The 14,983-nt window shown below is 35.0% G+C and overlaps 1 protein-coding gene across 2 annotated transcripts; it reads right to left on the bottom strand.

The window, feature by feature from the left end:
• Positions 1-12,597: 12,597 nt before the first annotated feature.
• On the bottom strand, positions 12,598-14,058 carry LOC132910999 (dynactin subunit 6). Of its 2 annotated transcripts, none has more exons than XM_060967265.1 (5): positions 13,939-14,058; positions 13,576-13,746; positions 13,372-13,499; positions 13,159-13,301; positions 12,598-13,084 (listed from the first exon to the last, which is right to left on the bottom strand). In XM_060967265.1, the coding sequence occupies exons 1-5, from the start codon at positions 13,965-13,967 to the stop codon at positions 12,983-12,985; spliced, it is 573 nt and encodes a 190-aa protein (XP_060823248.1). In that variant the 5' UTR covers positions 13,968-14,058; the 3' UTR covers positions 12,598-12,982. The 2 variants fall into 2 exon arrangements, with proteins under 2 accessions (XP_060823248.1, XP_060823249.1); XM_060967266.1 differs by having other exon boundaries at positions 13,159-13,256.
• Positions 14,059-14,983: the final 925 nt, after the last annotated feature.

Below are 14,983 nucleotides of genomic sequence, written 5' to 3'. Positions count from 1 at the left end.
GAAGTAATATATATAGTGAGGATAATAGAATAAGTGTGGAGTATACATAGTTATCTGTAGGTATAACTATTTCGGAGGAGCATTCTCGAAATTGTAAATTCTATAAAAATTTTGATGTCTCGTCCATTTTGGTGAATAGTGCAAACGCATTAGGTGAATGCATCGATGACTTTGTATTAGGTAAATTGATTTGTGACAAGACGCATCAAGGAGAGAAGTTCATATTGCGAGGTTATTTCAAGAAGTTTTCATGCTACGTATTATTTATCTAGAATAATACATTCTCTTCCAGAATCCCTAAATTTAATTCGACTAGCTTTTTAAAAGAACTCATAAGAAAGAACGAAACCCATTTTTTACAACGCCTGAAACTTATGAATAGAAGTATTTATTGAAATTACCTACTTTAAACGTACCTATCGAATATTATCTAGATACATGATAAGTAGATAATCACTATCAAGATATAATTGTATATTACCTATGACATCAGCGAATCATATTTCCTCTAAGTATAGAAAGCGTAATATGAAGAACATGAAAGTCTGATAAATACAGAGATATAAATAAATAGAGTTTCACAAAAGGGGATAAATCACGCCGTAATACTTAACAGCAATCATTTACGAAGCTTCTAACAATTCTCAAAGCTTCTACTCTTTCTCCAAGTAGGTATTGTCATCAAATTATCTACTTAAATCCCCGACACCGTAATATCAAAACGAAAGCATCTGCTCTCAAGTTGTCAATCGATTTTCAAGAGAATAAAAGCCAAAGTCAGGGAACGATTTCGTAGAATACACGACGAGATTGATTCTCGTGTTGAGCTAGTACGATCTCGATGACGCTGAGCGGATTGACACCAAGAAGGGTGCATCATTATCCTGGGAGTGGATTGGCTCGCGCCAAGATCGTTCGGATAACAGCGCTCGTTAAGGAAGCGTAGTGCGGGGGTGGCATGGTGAGCAACCTAATGGGAGACACGTTCATCGGCGGCGTTCGCGGGCGAACGATAAAAATACAAGGGACGCGGTTGGTGGGCTTATGGCAACGCTTACGGTGCTGAAAGCGAGCTGGCTCGTTAACGCTGATCGCTATGCATACTCGTTATGACGTAAATACACCCACGTGACCGGTCGCGTCTAATAACGCGTCGATTATGCACGTGAGGCGGACCACCCAAAATAGCTCGCCCATTGCACCGAATTTTGATGAACGTTAATTTGATGAGTAAGAATAGCTGCCATTAATTTTGATAATTCATGCGTTGTTAAGGTATCCTTGTCATTTAGAGTTAAAAAAATCTCTTTTGGATTTTACATCTTTTTCGAATTATTCCTTAATGAAATTAACTTTAGTTATACATGTTATGGAAATGAGAACTCGTACAAACGAGGAGTTGGAATAGAAGTTCAGTATCTGAAAGACTCAAGTCATAATGAGTGAGAATTGTATCATCCATTTTAAACGTAATTGCTATTATTTCATATTTTTAAGTAAAAACCAGTCTACAATCCAACATTTCTACTTTTTACAGCTTTAATTATTCTTATGTGATCTTTGTAACGTTTTTCTGTGAATTGCATACCTAAGTACAAATTTTTCATCCTCTTCTAGTGATTTACGTGTTTGACTATTTTTCCTTAATGTCACATTAAATTTGCATTACGCTGTTGTAATATTTACGTTATTCATTTATTTATTTATTTAAGGAACAGAATATATAAAGAGAAGGAGATGTAAGGTACAAGGAAAAGAAAAGATGACCAAAGGATGCAATTACTTACTGGCGCATAATTTCCCGTGGCAGGTTACACCCATTCGTGGTTTCTTCTATTTGTAGGCGTTTCCAAGTTGGGCTAATCGGTACATCACGCTAATAGTGGCGCTATTTCGGCACTCGTTAACGCAACACGAGTCTAATTGAGCTTTACAGAATCTAAAGTTAAACGGCTGGTCGTTATATGAAAGCGCAAGAACATGTATCTTCGAGTTCGTTGCGACAACAACCTTTAAAGAAGTCTAAAATTATTTGATCAGTTATCATTTCTCAAACTTAAGAAACTTCTTGGCATTAGAAAAATACAATTCGATCAAAAGTGACTCTGAGAAAGCAACAGAGTTAAAAACAGTTTCATTAAAGTATTGATAATTAAATTATGTTGAATACATTATATATTTATGAATACATACGACGAGTTATATATTATTAAGAATTCATTTATATTTTCCTTATATTCAAGAAACTTCCTTACAATACAAGAATACGTTTCGATCCAGAGTGACCCCAAAAAACGTATCGGAGTTAAAAGCAGTTTCATTCAGTGATAATTAAATTAAAATAAATATATTAACGCTCCTTCATTTCTTCAGGTTTCAATGGTCTTTAAATACATTTAAATACAGAGAATATGTTGCTGTATGAGATGCTGTCAAGAGAAGTTTATCGTGCGAGGCAAATCATCTTGATAAAAGTTGTTCCCGGTGACAGCGAAGCGGAAATGAGTATCGACCGGATCTGCAGGCGGATACGGAGCTTGACAAAATAGCACTTAACGGGTTGTAAAGCAAAATGAAAGTGCTGTAAATAAAACTGAAGAAACGGAGCATGTTGTCAGGACGTAATTAAGACGAGTTTCTTGCTAGAAACAAATTATAGGAATTTATTTTCAGGTTGTCACTCGTTTGAATTTTTCACGAAAACTGCATATTCTAATCCATGTCATATTTATTTATTTTTCTAAATTCATTTAATTATTTTGTATTTATTTCTGTTTCGCCATAAATATTCTTAAAGAGGGCTAAAATTAGTTCTGATGATTAGAATATATTCAACAGCAGAAATGAAAGGGTCACGAGATGTTTCACGAAAAATTGTCGATGTAAATTCTTCTAACTTTATGAACAAAAATCGTGCAACAATTTGCTTAGAGCTATTTTAAAGAACAAAACTCAATTTTCGTTTTGTTTAGTTCATTTTCTTGAAAAATGTTTTTATACAAAGTTACAGAGTTGAAAAAATAAACATGCCTATTTTTTGACAATTTTGTGGAATTTAAACAATTCTGTGGTATTTACAACGATGCTTTACAAGTTGATGCGTGATTTTTTTACCGCTATCTTATTGCACTTTATTATATTAGTACCTCATTTACTTGGTATCATCGAATTAAGTTACTTTACTGTTCTTTAAAATAACAAAATATAACAAGAAATCTGTGAATCGATGAGTTCGTTAAGTTTAACAGTTTAACAGTTTAACTCTAATGTTAAACCATTTATATCTTCTTGGAACCATTCTCAGCTGAGAAAATTGTGGAATCGTAAGCCTCTTGGTGACTGAAATTCACTCGGAATTCATTTCTGCCAGCGTTTCTCATCATTTCACGCGCGTCGACCTATGGAGCACGGATTTTCCCAAGCAGAATCTCGCTAGGCGTGCAGGACGAGTGGAAAACGCGCGTAAGGAGATTCAGACACGAATACTCAGACGGCCCTAAATCTTGTCTCGCGAGGCAAGTCACTGGGCTTCTCTTTATTTTGCTCCTCGAAGGCGTCGTTGCGCGCGACCCGCGGAGCTTTCGTTACGCACGTGTGAACGGAAGCGTTGACTCTTAAACGCTTCGGTTCTTAAGCGCGCCGCGACGCTCCCGACAAAAGTACGACTTTTAATTGCCTGATGTTTCGTCAGCCGAACGGTACGATACAGTGACGTTTACAAAGTTAAATTATTCGAACAGTATGAACGGAATATTTATTAGTTTATGCTGCTTTATGATGATAGACGAGTGATAATGATAATACGTGAAATAATAAATAATTTGAAAATGACAACTAAACCTATTTATGGATAGATGTTTATGCATTTACGAATTTGTAATTTGAGAATACAAAGAATATATGCACGATATGCAAATATCTAGACAATATATTTATGAATATACAGAAAATATATTCAGCAGGTGATACAACTTTGTATTTAAACTTTATATTTTTAATTGTGTTTATTTAGTTGCGTATGGACTTGCATAATCACCTTCTGTCTAGCGGTAATAGGGAAATATATCTGACGCGTTTTTGTTAAGCTCCAATTATTTCCTAAGAGCAATTCATTTTTCTTCCTTTCGCTTTTTTTTTAATCATATGATTTTTAAATGTAGAAAGTGAAATTAATAGTTTATACGTTCTATTTGTTCTAATATATACACTTTTTATGTACATTTACATTTATATATCGCTTTATTTTATATAACTCATTAAAAAGAAAATTACTATAATGCTCGAATGGTTGAAATAGATGTTTGAGAATAAGTTAAGCGCAAGTTCAAATTTAATACGGCTAAACTGGATACTACTAAAATGGAGGATAAAATAGTACTATCTACGCTTGACGACTCATTTCCTTTGCAACATCTCTTTCCTTTTATCTTCCTCGGACAATTTATTCTTTCCCCTTCTTTGTCACCTTACTTCTTACGCTTCTGTTTCTCCTCTTTCCTCCGTTTATGGGGTATTACCCACGAGCTTTTCACAATGATTTACAATGAGACGTTTAACCAAATCTTGACTCAAACTGGAATCCTGAATATACACATCGAAATATATCGAATAATTGAAAAATATTGCTACGCCAACAGAAACCCTATCACGATACGCTTAGTCCTGATTAGTCATCTTTCCTAATATTATCCAATTTTTACATTTGCACTTCAATTTATTCAATTTTCAAAATTAAGCAACGTCCCAATTTCATTTAGTAATTCAATCCAGGACCCAGAGATCCGCTATTCTTATATCCATAATTCAATTCCGATTCCACGAAGAGAACACCAGTTTCTTGAGTTCTCGACAACCGCGAGACACGCGAATCCATCAAGCAAGTAGAAGAGGAACGCAACGTCAGACGAGAGAGGCCACGGTGGCCGGTTCCGTCAAAAGGGACACGGTTGCCGCGCCTGCGTTTCCAAAGATAGCAACCACCGTACGGGGGAAAAACGCGGATGGAAAGGGTCTAGAATTCGCGATTGGCGGCTCGGTATTATTTGCGTCCGCCGCGACTGAGAGAAGAAGGGCTACGGTTTACGAGAGAGCGCACAGAAATCGATGGTTAGCAAATTGGTGGGCGTCGTGGAAACCGAAACGACGCGTACACGGTAATGGATTAACCAGAGGTTTTTGGTTCGCCGTGGCGACAAATCGTATACTGTGAAAAGGAGACGTTGGTAACCTATCGCGAAACCTAATCCACCGTAGTGTCGCAACGCGAGCCAGAATGTTAGGATTTGTACGCACGAAGACAAAATGGTTCGCCCTGTAATCGGTGGGATTTCCGTGGCGTGCATCACGACACGCTGCATTAGCAGGAAAGGTGGACAGTTTATTGCGTTTGGTTGAATGATGCGTTTCAAAGGAGAGCAATTCGGGAGTTGAAGTTAGCATGATGAGTGTAAAGAGCTGTTGAAATGGCTTATAATAACGTTCTGCAATATTTGGGTACACTTGTATGCAGTAGTTAGCATTCTTGGTACTAAGAACTATTGTATTCAAAAGTTGCTCGTCGGATATTTGCTAGTAGTCAGTTCTTGATGTTTTTTTCGGAATATGGATAGATATAATTTAAGTATACACGTAATAGATCTATTTAATACAGATGTGATAAATAACAGGAAGGAAAGCCCAAAGGAGGAGAAGAGGAAAGATGGAAACAAGGGAGTGAATAGAATGTTTGGAGAGTAATACTTTTGCTATCTGTTTAAGAATGATGGCATGAAGTAAATTTTTACTTTTGTTTTCCAATCTCGCTTACAAGAAATCATCCTGAATTATCCTTTAATCGATATTCCAAGAATCGATTGTCCTCTTAATTGGTGCCCGATAATCAAGATTTTACCGTATAATTAAATATAAATGCCTGTGTAATATATATCTATATGAAACTTCATAGACGAGAACTGAAGATCACACGTTTACGAAGTGCGAGAATGCAGGAAAAAACATGCTGCTTGAATTATGGCGGACATTTTCGTTGAGACGTTAAACGGGTACGATACTTAAATCACGTTAATCGTACGGGACACGACTAAACGGGTGCTATCTTAAGAGGAAGCCCGCAGTCGAGAGAAGTGGCGAACGTCCTCGACGCTAAATGGGACGTGCTTTCAATTATGCGTGAAATGAAGGCGGCGATGCGTGCGTCTGCTTGCCGACAGGCAGCACGAACGCGCGTATGGCACGTCAAGCCAGCGTATATGTACATACATAGATGCACTCGTAGAAAGAGCTTGAAACGTTCACCATGCTTGTCTGAATAATCGCCAAAACGAATGTAATCGGTTTTTAATTGCGCATGGAAAGTACATTTGTAAAACAGGATTTATGCCGCAAAATCTCACTTCCCGGTGCATACGTAGAGAAGTTTTGTAAAACTTCGCGTAATCTATCTATCAACTAATGAATCTCATATGAACTCATATACAAATAGAGGAAGACTTTATACAAAATTTAATTTTATTTCGTTTGATTGTTTCTAAGAAATCCTCAACTATACGTCAAAGTTAAACTGTGGCCTGAACCATTAACTACATTATTCCTTTAGCTGTATCCATGTACATACATACATGCGTAGAAAGTTTGTATAGTATGATAATAAAGGTTAGTCATACACATGCATACTTTCCAGCTATGATTACGCGTAGATAGATACAGCACGAAAAGCGTGGAATCTCGTCGTGGTTAACGCTCGCGGCGCATGGTAATCACGAACTCGATTGATTAGCCGACAAAGTCGAGCCGACAAATTAGAGGAATGCCATCTACGTTTCTGCTTGGCTCTCCCTCGGCAAACCACATCTGCATACACGCTTCTGTTCTGTGGACGAAGTGGAAAGATTATCTGATTCGACGTGTATGTACGGTAACTTCTTCGTTCGCAGTAGTCTGTGTCTACAAAAGGAAGGTAACACGTTATACAGCTGATATTTGCGAAATTGTTCATCAATTTCTTCTTTATTGTTTAAATTCTTTTAATGAAATCAACGTATATGATACGATCTATGTGACAAATTTTATTATTAAAACATTTTACTTTCCTCTTACTAATAAGTAAATAATATAAAAACTGATTAAGGATTAATGTGGCGTTAACATTTCATTTGAAGATTTTGTTCAGCTTATTTGCGTTGTTGAATTTTGTTTCTTAATTTTATGAAAACCAAGTAACAAAATAAAAGAAAGTTACGCAACTGAAACTTTATCCTTCGTATGTATCTTCCGCTTTGTTCATAAATCAATCAAGAAACGGAAGCGTGTTAATCTCCGCGTTTACTTAAACGGAGCACAGCTGGCTCGGTCGGCTAATTAATTTTTTTCTCATCACAAGTTATTATACTGGCAGGGAAGAATATGTACACGGTGTCGTCGGTGTACTTCAAAGCGATCGGCAGTCGCATTCGGATGCAAGGGACAAGTCGAACAGCAGCTCGACGTCCAAAGTCCAAAGAATCACAGAGACGGACTTTGTACGAGATAATCTTCTTCGTCGTCGTCCTCTCGATTTGCTCTTCTTTCTCATTTTAGCTAACAACCACTGAATGTCGATAGACACTTGTGCAGATACGTGATCTTGTACGCTAATTGCATTCTTTGTTAATTTAATGTACTAGTAAAATAGTAAAAGTAATTGTGTCAGGAATAATAAGATCATTGATAAGATAGTGTGAATTTTATATAAATTCTTAAACATTGAAATATTCTTAATATAGAATGTAAATTAAATACATATGTATTTAAATAATAAAAGTAAAACAGCATTCTTTCAAACGATAAATTTTACACGATTAAAATTAAAATATCATTTCAAACAACTGTTTTCAGACACGGTCTTAATAGTTTCTTATGAAGAACAGAAAATACGCACCAACTGTCATATAAAAACTTATGTAACCCTCATTACGAAAGATATTGATGACTTTAAAACTTGTCAAAAATTTGTTACTTATGATAATATCTGCCCCTTCGAAATAACTTTATATTTTCAATCGAATTTTCAGAGATCAAATATAACATAGGATAGAAAATAAGAAGAAGAAGAGAGAAAGTGAAGGCCATAGAATGGAGTAAAAATAGTGGGATGAATATCCGGCTGTCCGAAACAAGCCTAAATACGTCTCGAAAATATTCTATGGCGTAACGGGCGAATGGTACAAAGGATTCGGCGGAAACGTCGGGTATACGACTGAATCCTACAAATAATCCCGTCGAAGCGTCGTCACGCTTCGATGGACACATAAATGCCGAGCTCGTTCGTGCATGAGTTTCTTGCGTCTCGAATCGCCCACGCTGATCTCCTTGCCTCTCTGTTATCGCAAGGAAATCAAATTTTGACGAAGTTTTACAGCCAACGAAACGGAGAATCTATGACTTGGTGAAGTGCATTCATATATTTTTACGATCGTAAATTTTCATCGAAGGAAATGAATTCGTGAACAAATATGAAAAGTGAACAGTGAGATATTATACGTTTGTTGTAAGAAAGAAAAGTATGGTACCATATTTAACAATTAGAAGCTTTATCTCGATAAGCAGATTAGAAAATTAATATTACGCAAAAAAAGTTTTCTGAAAAATACAAGGGGATACGTTAAAGTTTAATTGTGCAAAATTAAAAATAGCATTGGTATCAAATGGGATTGGAGATATATTGTTGACAGTGTTGGTGTGTATGAGGGGTGGCAATGGTTTGTGACACGAAATCGTCTACATTTCACTGGAACGAAAATGCATGCGCATTAGGCGAACCGAGAGAAGGGTGTAGAAATAGCGAATCCATGAAAGTATTAAAATGCAAAAGGCATAAAATATATTTGAAAGTTAAATACGAGTCAAGTGGCGCCCCGATAGGGTGTAACCCGACTCGAGTGGTCGGGGCCCCTTCCATCCCTCTTGTATTCATTGTGTTCGATGGTTTTGGCAACTTCTCTTTGCCTTATGTATTACGTATAGGAATATAAGTAAATAACCTTTGTTTCTTCTTGTGAATATAAAATTGATTGTATGTACAATAACATAAATAACAAAGAGTATTCACGTACAGTAAAGTACTTTTTATGAACTGTTGCTAACGATTTCATAGATTGAATATATGATGCAACAGTAGGCATTAATCAGAAAAGAAAAAAATGCAACTGAGCTGTTATAAACTAAGAATATTGATAAACTTCTATTTCGAACTATGTATCATCTATTACACTAATTACTAGATAGTGAACATTTCAACAAAAAAATTCTACTTGTCAAAACTTTCTGGCCGTAATCTTCGCGATCGCTGACCGCTGACACTTATACCCTCGACATTTTTTTCACTTCTGTCAATCATCGAGCATCGTTTGTGTTTCCTTCTCGAACAGGGCGTACAATGGCCGCGCGATTCCCGAGGATTCCCTGGCTCGTGCACAAGGAGGAGAGAGTTAGAGGGGCAGGGGGTTGCTATTGTTCCGGTGTAGCCTTAATGCGCGCCGTTGTAAACAGCGTTACAATGGAATAACTTCGTTAGCATAATCGCGTCACAGAGTCGCCTGGCGCCCCCTGCCGCTCCCGCTCCACTGCACCCCTTTTGGATTTTACGGGTGGTTTCCCTCCGGACAGCCTTGTGGGCGGACCCGATCCGATCCGCTGCCGCGTTTAACCGTCGCTCCAGTATTATTCATTGTCACGATTGAATCGTTTATCTCGTCGCTACTCGGCTGACCGCGCGGCGGGATCGCTCTCGACGACATCGTGTACGCGGTATCGACATGGATCTCTCGACATGCGACGATTTCATCGCTAAATGGACCTAAACGACTCGTCCACGTTTCAATACCGGACAGATGATTTGCGAAGATTTCGGTCGTATAAGATACTTAGAATGATATGGAGGTCGAGTCATTTCTTACATTTCTGATCAACTCTTCATATTTCTATGGATAAATTATATTAGATTGAGTTATAAGTATATTCATTCTAGTATTATTTCATACGATGTCTATTTAATCATGGAAGCTTTTATTTTATTTAACCATAAAATAAGCAGAGACTTAATTCGCAATGGATTAACGTTTCCCTAGTAATTACGGGAAATCTCTGTCAAACCGCGGCGATATCGAATTAATTCTACGCGTGATCCCGTCGACGTACATGACATTTTTCGCCCTCCAGTCTTCGTTTGCGTTCACAATGGAAATGTTAAGCGAGTCGTGCATTCGCAACGCTCGTCACTCTTGTTCGCCGCTCGACAAAGCGGTTCTCCCGTGTTGTCCGCGGACGTCAATTTAAGCGCAAGAGCGAGGGCGCCGAGAGTTGTTTGACGCGTTCACGATCGCCGCCACCGTTGATGGACGAAAGATCATCGTGAAACGTTCTCGAGGGACTATCTATCGCTAGCGCAAATCGTCCAACGATAACTATTCCCAGAATTATTGGCGGATGATTTTAATGCGGTTGAACTTTCATTTGGTGCTGAATTCATTTTGTGCTCTTCGTGATTTCCGTTGTTTTATATTGCAATTGCAGTTGCAGTTGTAGTTCTTTCTATATTCCATCCATTAGACCAGATTATTCAGCAAGAGTAATCCTTGTTATAAATCTAAAAATGATCTTTTTCCATAACTACTGTAATTGTCTTTATAGATTAGAATTATATGCTACAAAAATAAAATTTTATTTATAAGAAAATTGTTTGTATAAATTAATTTTGTGGAATTAGTTTACTGTTTCTGGATAACTACTTTTGCGAAGGAATTTCTTTATGAAGATACTGCAGTCCGTTAAATTGATGTAGTATAGCGTTGTATAATCTTACAGTGCTGTAAAATGTAATACGTGAAGTATTAGTAGTAAGTTTGAAGTTGAAGAAACATTTCAAGAGTATCGTAATCCAAAATTTGTTATGTTGTTTCTTATATGTTCTATATCTCGTTTGAAGTATTTTCAAATTAACAACTGAAGAATGACGTCTCTTTTCAATTTATACAAAATCATCCGCTAACAATTTATCAATAACTAATTCGCTCTAATAGGGATAAGAAAACCTTGCACGAATCTGTGATTGTTACGCCATTAGGGACTTTCCCTTGGTTGTGCCGTCGTACTGATTTCTGGCTTCTCCCAGCGCGACGAAAAATAATCTCTTTTCTTCTCGTCTCCCCCTTCTAGCCTAGAACGCCCGCTGCGGACGTCAAAATATGACAGCTCTCTCGGGTCACCACTTTCCGCGACAAGAGTTGCGTTCAAGAGGGTTGCGAAGAGCGATCATTAAAATAAAGCGGCACTCGCGACCGCTACGCTCTTAACTGCGTTTCCTCTTCATATATTCCTCCAGAAAAATTGTTGTTCTATTTGTTACATAATAAAATATATTAAATTTATTTTTTTATTTGAATAATATTCAATTTTTATATAAAATTTATTTTACACAGAATTTCGTTTAAAACGTTTTTTCACATAAACTAGAAAATTTAGTAGTACGATTACTTATCGTAAAATTTTATTAGAAGTTGTTAAATGTAACTAAAATAATTCAAACATAACAAAATTTTGTATTGTACTGTATAGATAAAATTGAGTAAAAATTGAATATTATTTCTGTTATCGTTCAGAAGCAGTTCATTTGAACATTATGTAGTGTAAACGAAATAAAATGTCGTCTATAGATGATTAATGAGTTAATTCGGACAAATTATGTAGTAACACGACTCGCACATTTGTTGCTTAAATAAGCATCGCATTGAGAGCCACTGTGGTACGCGGCTAAGCTGACGGAAACGGTAAATGGTTCGCATCCAACCCCCTCGACGAGACGCTAATTCATATTCATAGGTGTAGCGTTTAGTATTGTACCGCCGCGATTCTCCGGAGAGTTCGCCCGGAGAAGAACGTCGAGAAGGAGAAACATCAAGTTATATTAACTTGTCGCATCGCCGACGCGCACAGACTCACTGATATCGCGAAATTTCGTCCAGGTTCCTAAACTCCAATGAATAATAAGAAATATATTTTTATTTACAGATCTTGCAACTTATATGAATAAATAATTAATTGTTGGAGCTTAATAAGGGATGAAAATATTCTCATAAAATGCTCAATTATAAAAATTCCATGTAGATAGAATTATTTATATATATATGTATTTTATATAATAAATAAATAAATTATATGGATATTTTGTTAATATAAATAGAACATATTTTATATTTTGCACTTTGTTGTCAGAAAGCGTAAATATTGAAAACTGTAAAACCGCAAGTTTATTCAAATTCGATACGATAAAATTAGGATATAATAAAATTGGTAAGTTTTTTATAAAACAAGTTTTCTCGTCAAATTTGAGAACTGATTTCAAAATAGATGATTCTGCCATCTGTTGGCACAGCAGGAAATTAAATTTATTACAAGGATATACATATATACACCTCACTCTACAGTGTACACATAGTCGAATCATTGATTAAAAAGTATAGTGAATATAATATGATACAGTAGTACTATATTTGTATCCTAATATGTGACAAGAACACTAAATTGATATAGGTTTTCTATGAAGTTATAGTAAACCATAAAATCTTATATAAGAAGCATATTTTATTTAATACTTCAAAGCATTATCAAAATATTTTCTAAGTTTACTTTTAAATATTTAAAAATAAATCTATATTATTAAAAAATTATTCACAAGATGCTATTATGCATACTATATTCATTTTTGTTTCAAATAACTCATAAGGGCTATATGCTGATGTATTGTACATCACATGTGAAACTACTCATAATTTATTATACATATAATAATAATACTTTTATAGTGCAGAATGTATAAATACAATTAGAAAACAGAAACGTAATTAAAATGCACTGTTAGTTTTTAGAATTAACATTAAATGTATAAATATCTGTTGCATTTTTAAATCATTATATCGCAAATATATTACCTAAGAATGTATATAGTTTGTTATAGCCCCCCCTCATTTTTTGTTGGTTTTACATTAGGTTTACGAATGTGATGGTAAGTTGGTAAAATTTTTAACAAAAATTCTATTTGACTTATTGGAGGCTGAAATAAATAATAAAATTATAAAACAACAAAATATTACCTATAATGTAAGCCCGAATTCAATAGAAACTCACATATGGTTTATCGTGCATTTCTCTACGTTGGCATTCATTACCATAAATTATTGTATTTTCTGGTATTGTGTCTGCTTCTGTCAATGTGCATGACGTTCCTATAATACAACCATTGGTCAATTCAACCTCACGACCAACATGTGCTATAAATAAAGATAAAATTATAATATGATACATCAGAAATAAATAAGTTCCTAATTACAATATAGTAACCTTTGCTTTCTAAAATATTATGATCTCCAACTTTAAATGCTTCACACGTACAATCAGTTTCAAATACATTATAATTGCCTATTATTTGTACCGGAATTGTTGTTGGTTCAGGAGTATCTGGTGGTAACCTATAATAACATAATTAAATGTTTTAGTCAAATAATAAGTAATAAAGGGTAAAGAAATCTTTGAAATTAAAATTACCTATTTGTTATGATCGCCATTTCTTCTATAATGTTCCCTTCACCTATTATAATTGGACCAGCTTCTGCAATGATACTTGCTCTTGGATGAATTATAGTTTTTGGTCCAATAGTGATATCCCCTTTTAAAATACTTTCCTCGCATACTAAAGCTCCTACTGCTATTTTTACGCTATAGAAAAATTATGTTTCTGTTTTATATTTTAGTAACTACACACATAACAGACTTAACCTCAAAAAGATAAAGATGAATATTTTAATTTCAGTAGATACATTGAATCCTTTTCAAATTTTTTGTGATAAACGAGTAATGAAAAGTTAGTAAAATAAAAGTATCTTAAATTAAATTTATAAATTCTCTCACTTTGTACGACGACTGCCAAATGTATTCATTTTAGCGTCTGTCACTCTGTCACCATACGCTTAACACGCCCTCCTTGGTGATTTCGAAGAATTAGTCGCCGCGGATTTCTTGAAGTAGCTTCAACTCACAATAAATATTAACATTAAAAAGTATCTACGTGATGCACAAAATATTTAATTCGCTTTTCTTCTTCCTTATGAAATATGCAGAAAATTTATTAATAATATCGATGAACTTATTTTATTAAATCTGGTATTAGAACATTGAAAATATTTTGTAGAATAATAGAACAGGTTCAAAAAGGATTCCACATAGTTGTAAAATAATTAAATTGTCATTTAAGTTTTATAAATATATGTAGTTACAAGTGCTATTTATGTAAAATAATACATTTTGAATCCTTTTTTAGGTTTTAATTTTTACATACATACTAATTAAAAATTCAGCTAAGAAATGAAACTAATAAATAGGTTGTAAAACCTACAAAAATTAAAATCAACAAAATTGGAGATGTAATAAAATATGAAAAATTATTATAGTACCTGTGTGATTCATATACATGTTTCATTCCATCATCCTTTCATTTCATAATTTATGTTGTAAATGAAAAAAAAGAAAAATGTGTATTGGAGTAATGGAAGAGAAAGCAGAATCCGTAGGAAGATAGAACGTAATTGGGAACAAGACTACCTTGAAAGGAACCGTGAGAGGAAGTGTTAAAAGGATTAAGAAAGTTAAGGAGGTGGGGATTAAGGTGAAAAAGGTGAATCGATAGCGCGTGAGCCGCACCACCCTAAAGAACATAACTCTTTCACTCGTTTTTTCTTTTTTTTTTAATCGATATTTAATATAACTCTATATTATCCGTCAACTTTTATTTATATATATTATATATATATTTTTATATATTATATATTATAAAATTTAACTCCAAATTGCGATAATAACGTCTAATTGCAACGTGCGTGCGCGTGTACGTGTTGCGCCTTTGTGTGTGTGTGTTTTGCATTAATTTTTTCTTTAATTCTTCTTTTCTCTCTCGCTC

The sequence above is a fragment of the Bombus pascuorum genome, chromosome 9, assembly GCF_905332965.1.
Source record: "Bombus pascuorum chromosome 9, iyBomPasc1.1, whole genome shotgun sequence".
Lineage (NCBI taxonomy): Eukaryota > Metazoa > Arthropoda > Insecta > Hymenoptera > Apidae > Bombus > Bombus pascuorum.
Note: the sequence above shows the minus strand (reverse complement) of the source record. Positions and strands in the feature narration are given on the sequence as shown.

Bases quoted from the DNA above. Each gene is read 5' to 3' on its own strand.
- LOC132910999 (XM_060967265.1), bottom strand. From the start codon at position 13,967: ATGAATACATTTGGCAGTCGTCGTACAAA. The intron at 13,500-13,575 runs GTAATTTTAATT...ATGTTATTATAG, and splicing joins ATGGCGATCATAACAAATAG to GTTACCACCAGATACTCCTG. The intron at 13,085-13,158 runs GTGAGTTTCTAT...TATTTATTTCAG, and splicing joins AAATGCACGATAAACCATAT to CCTCCAATAAGTCAAATAGA.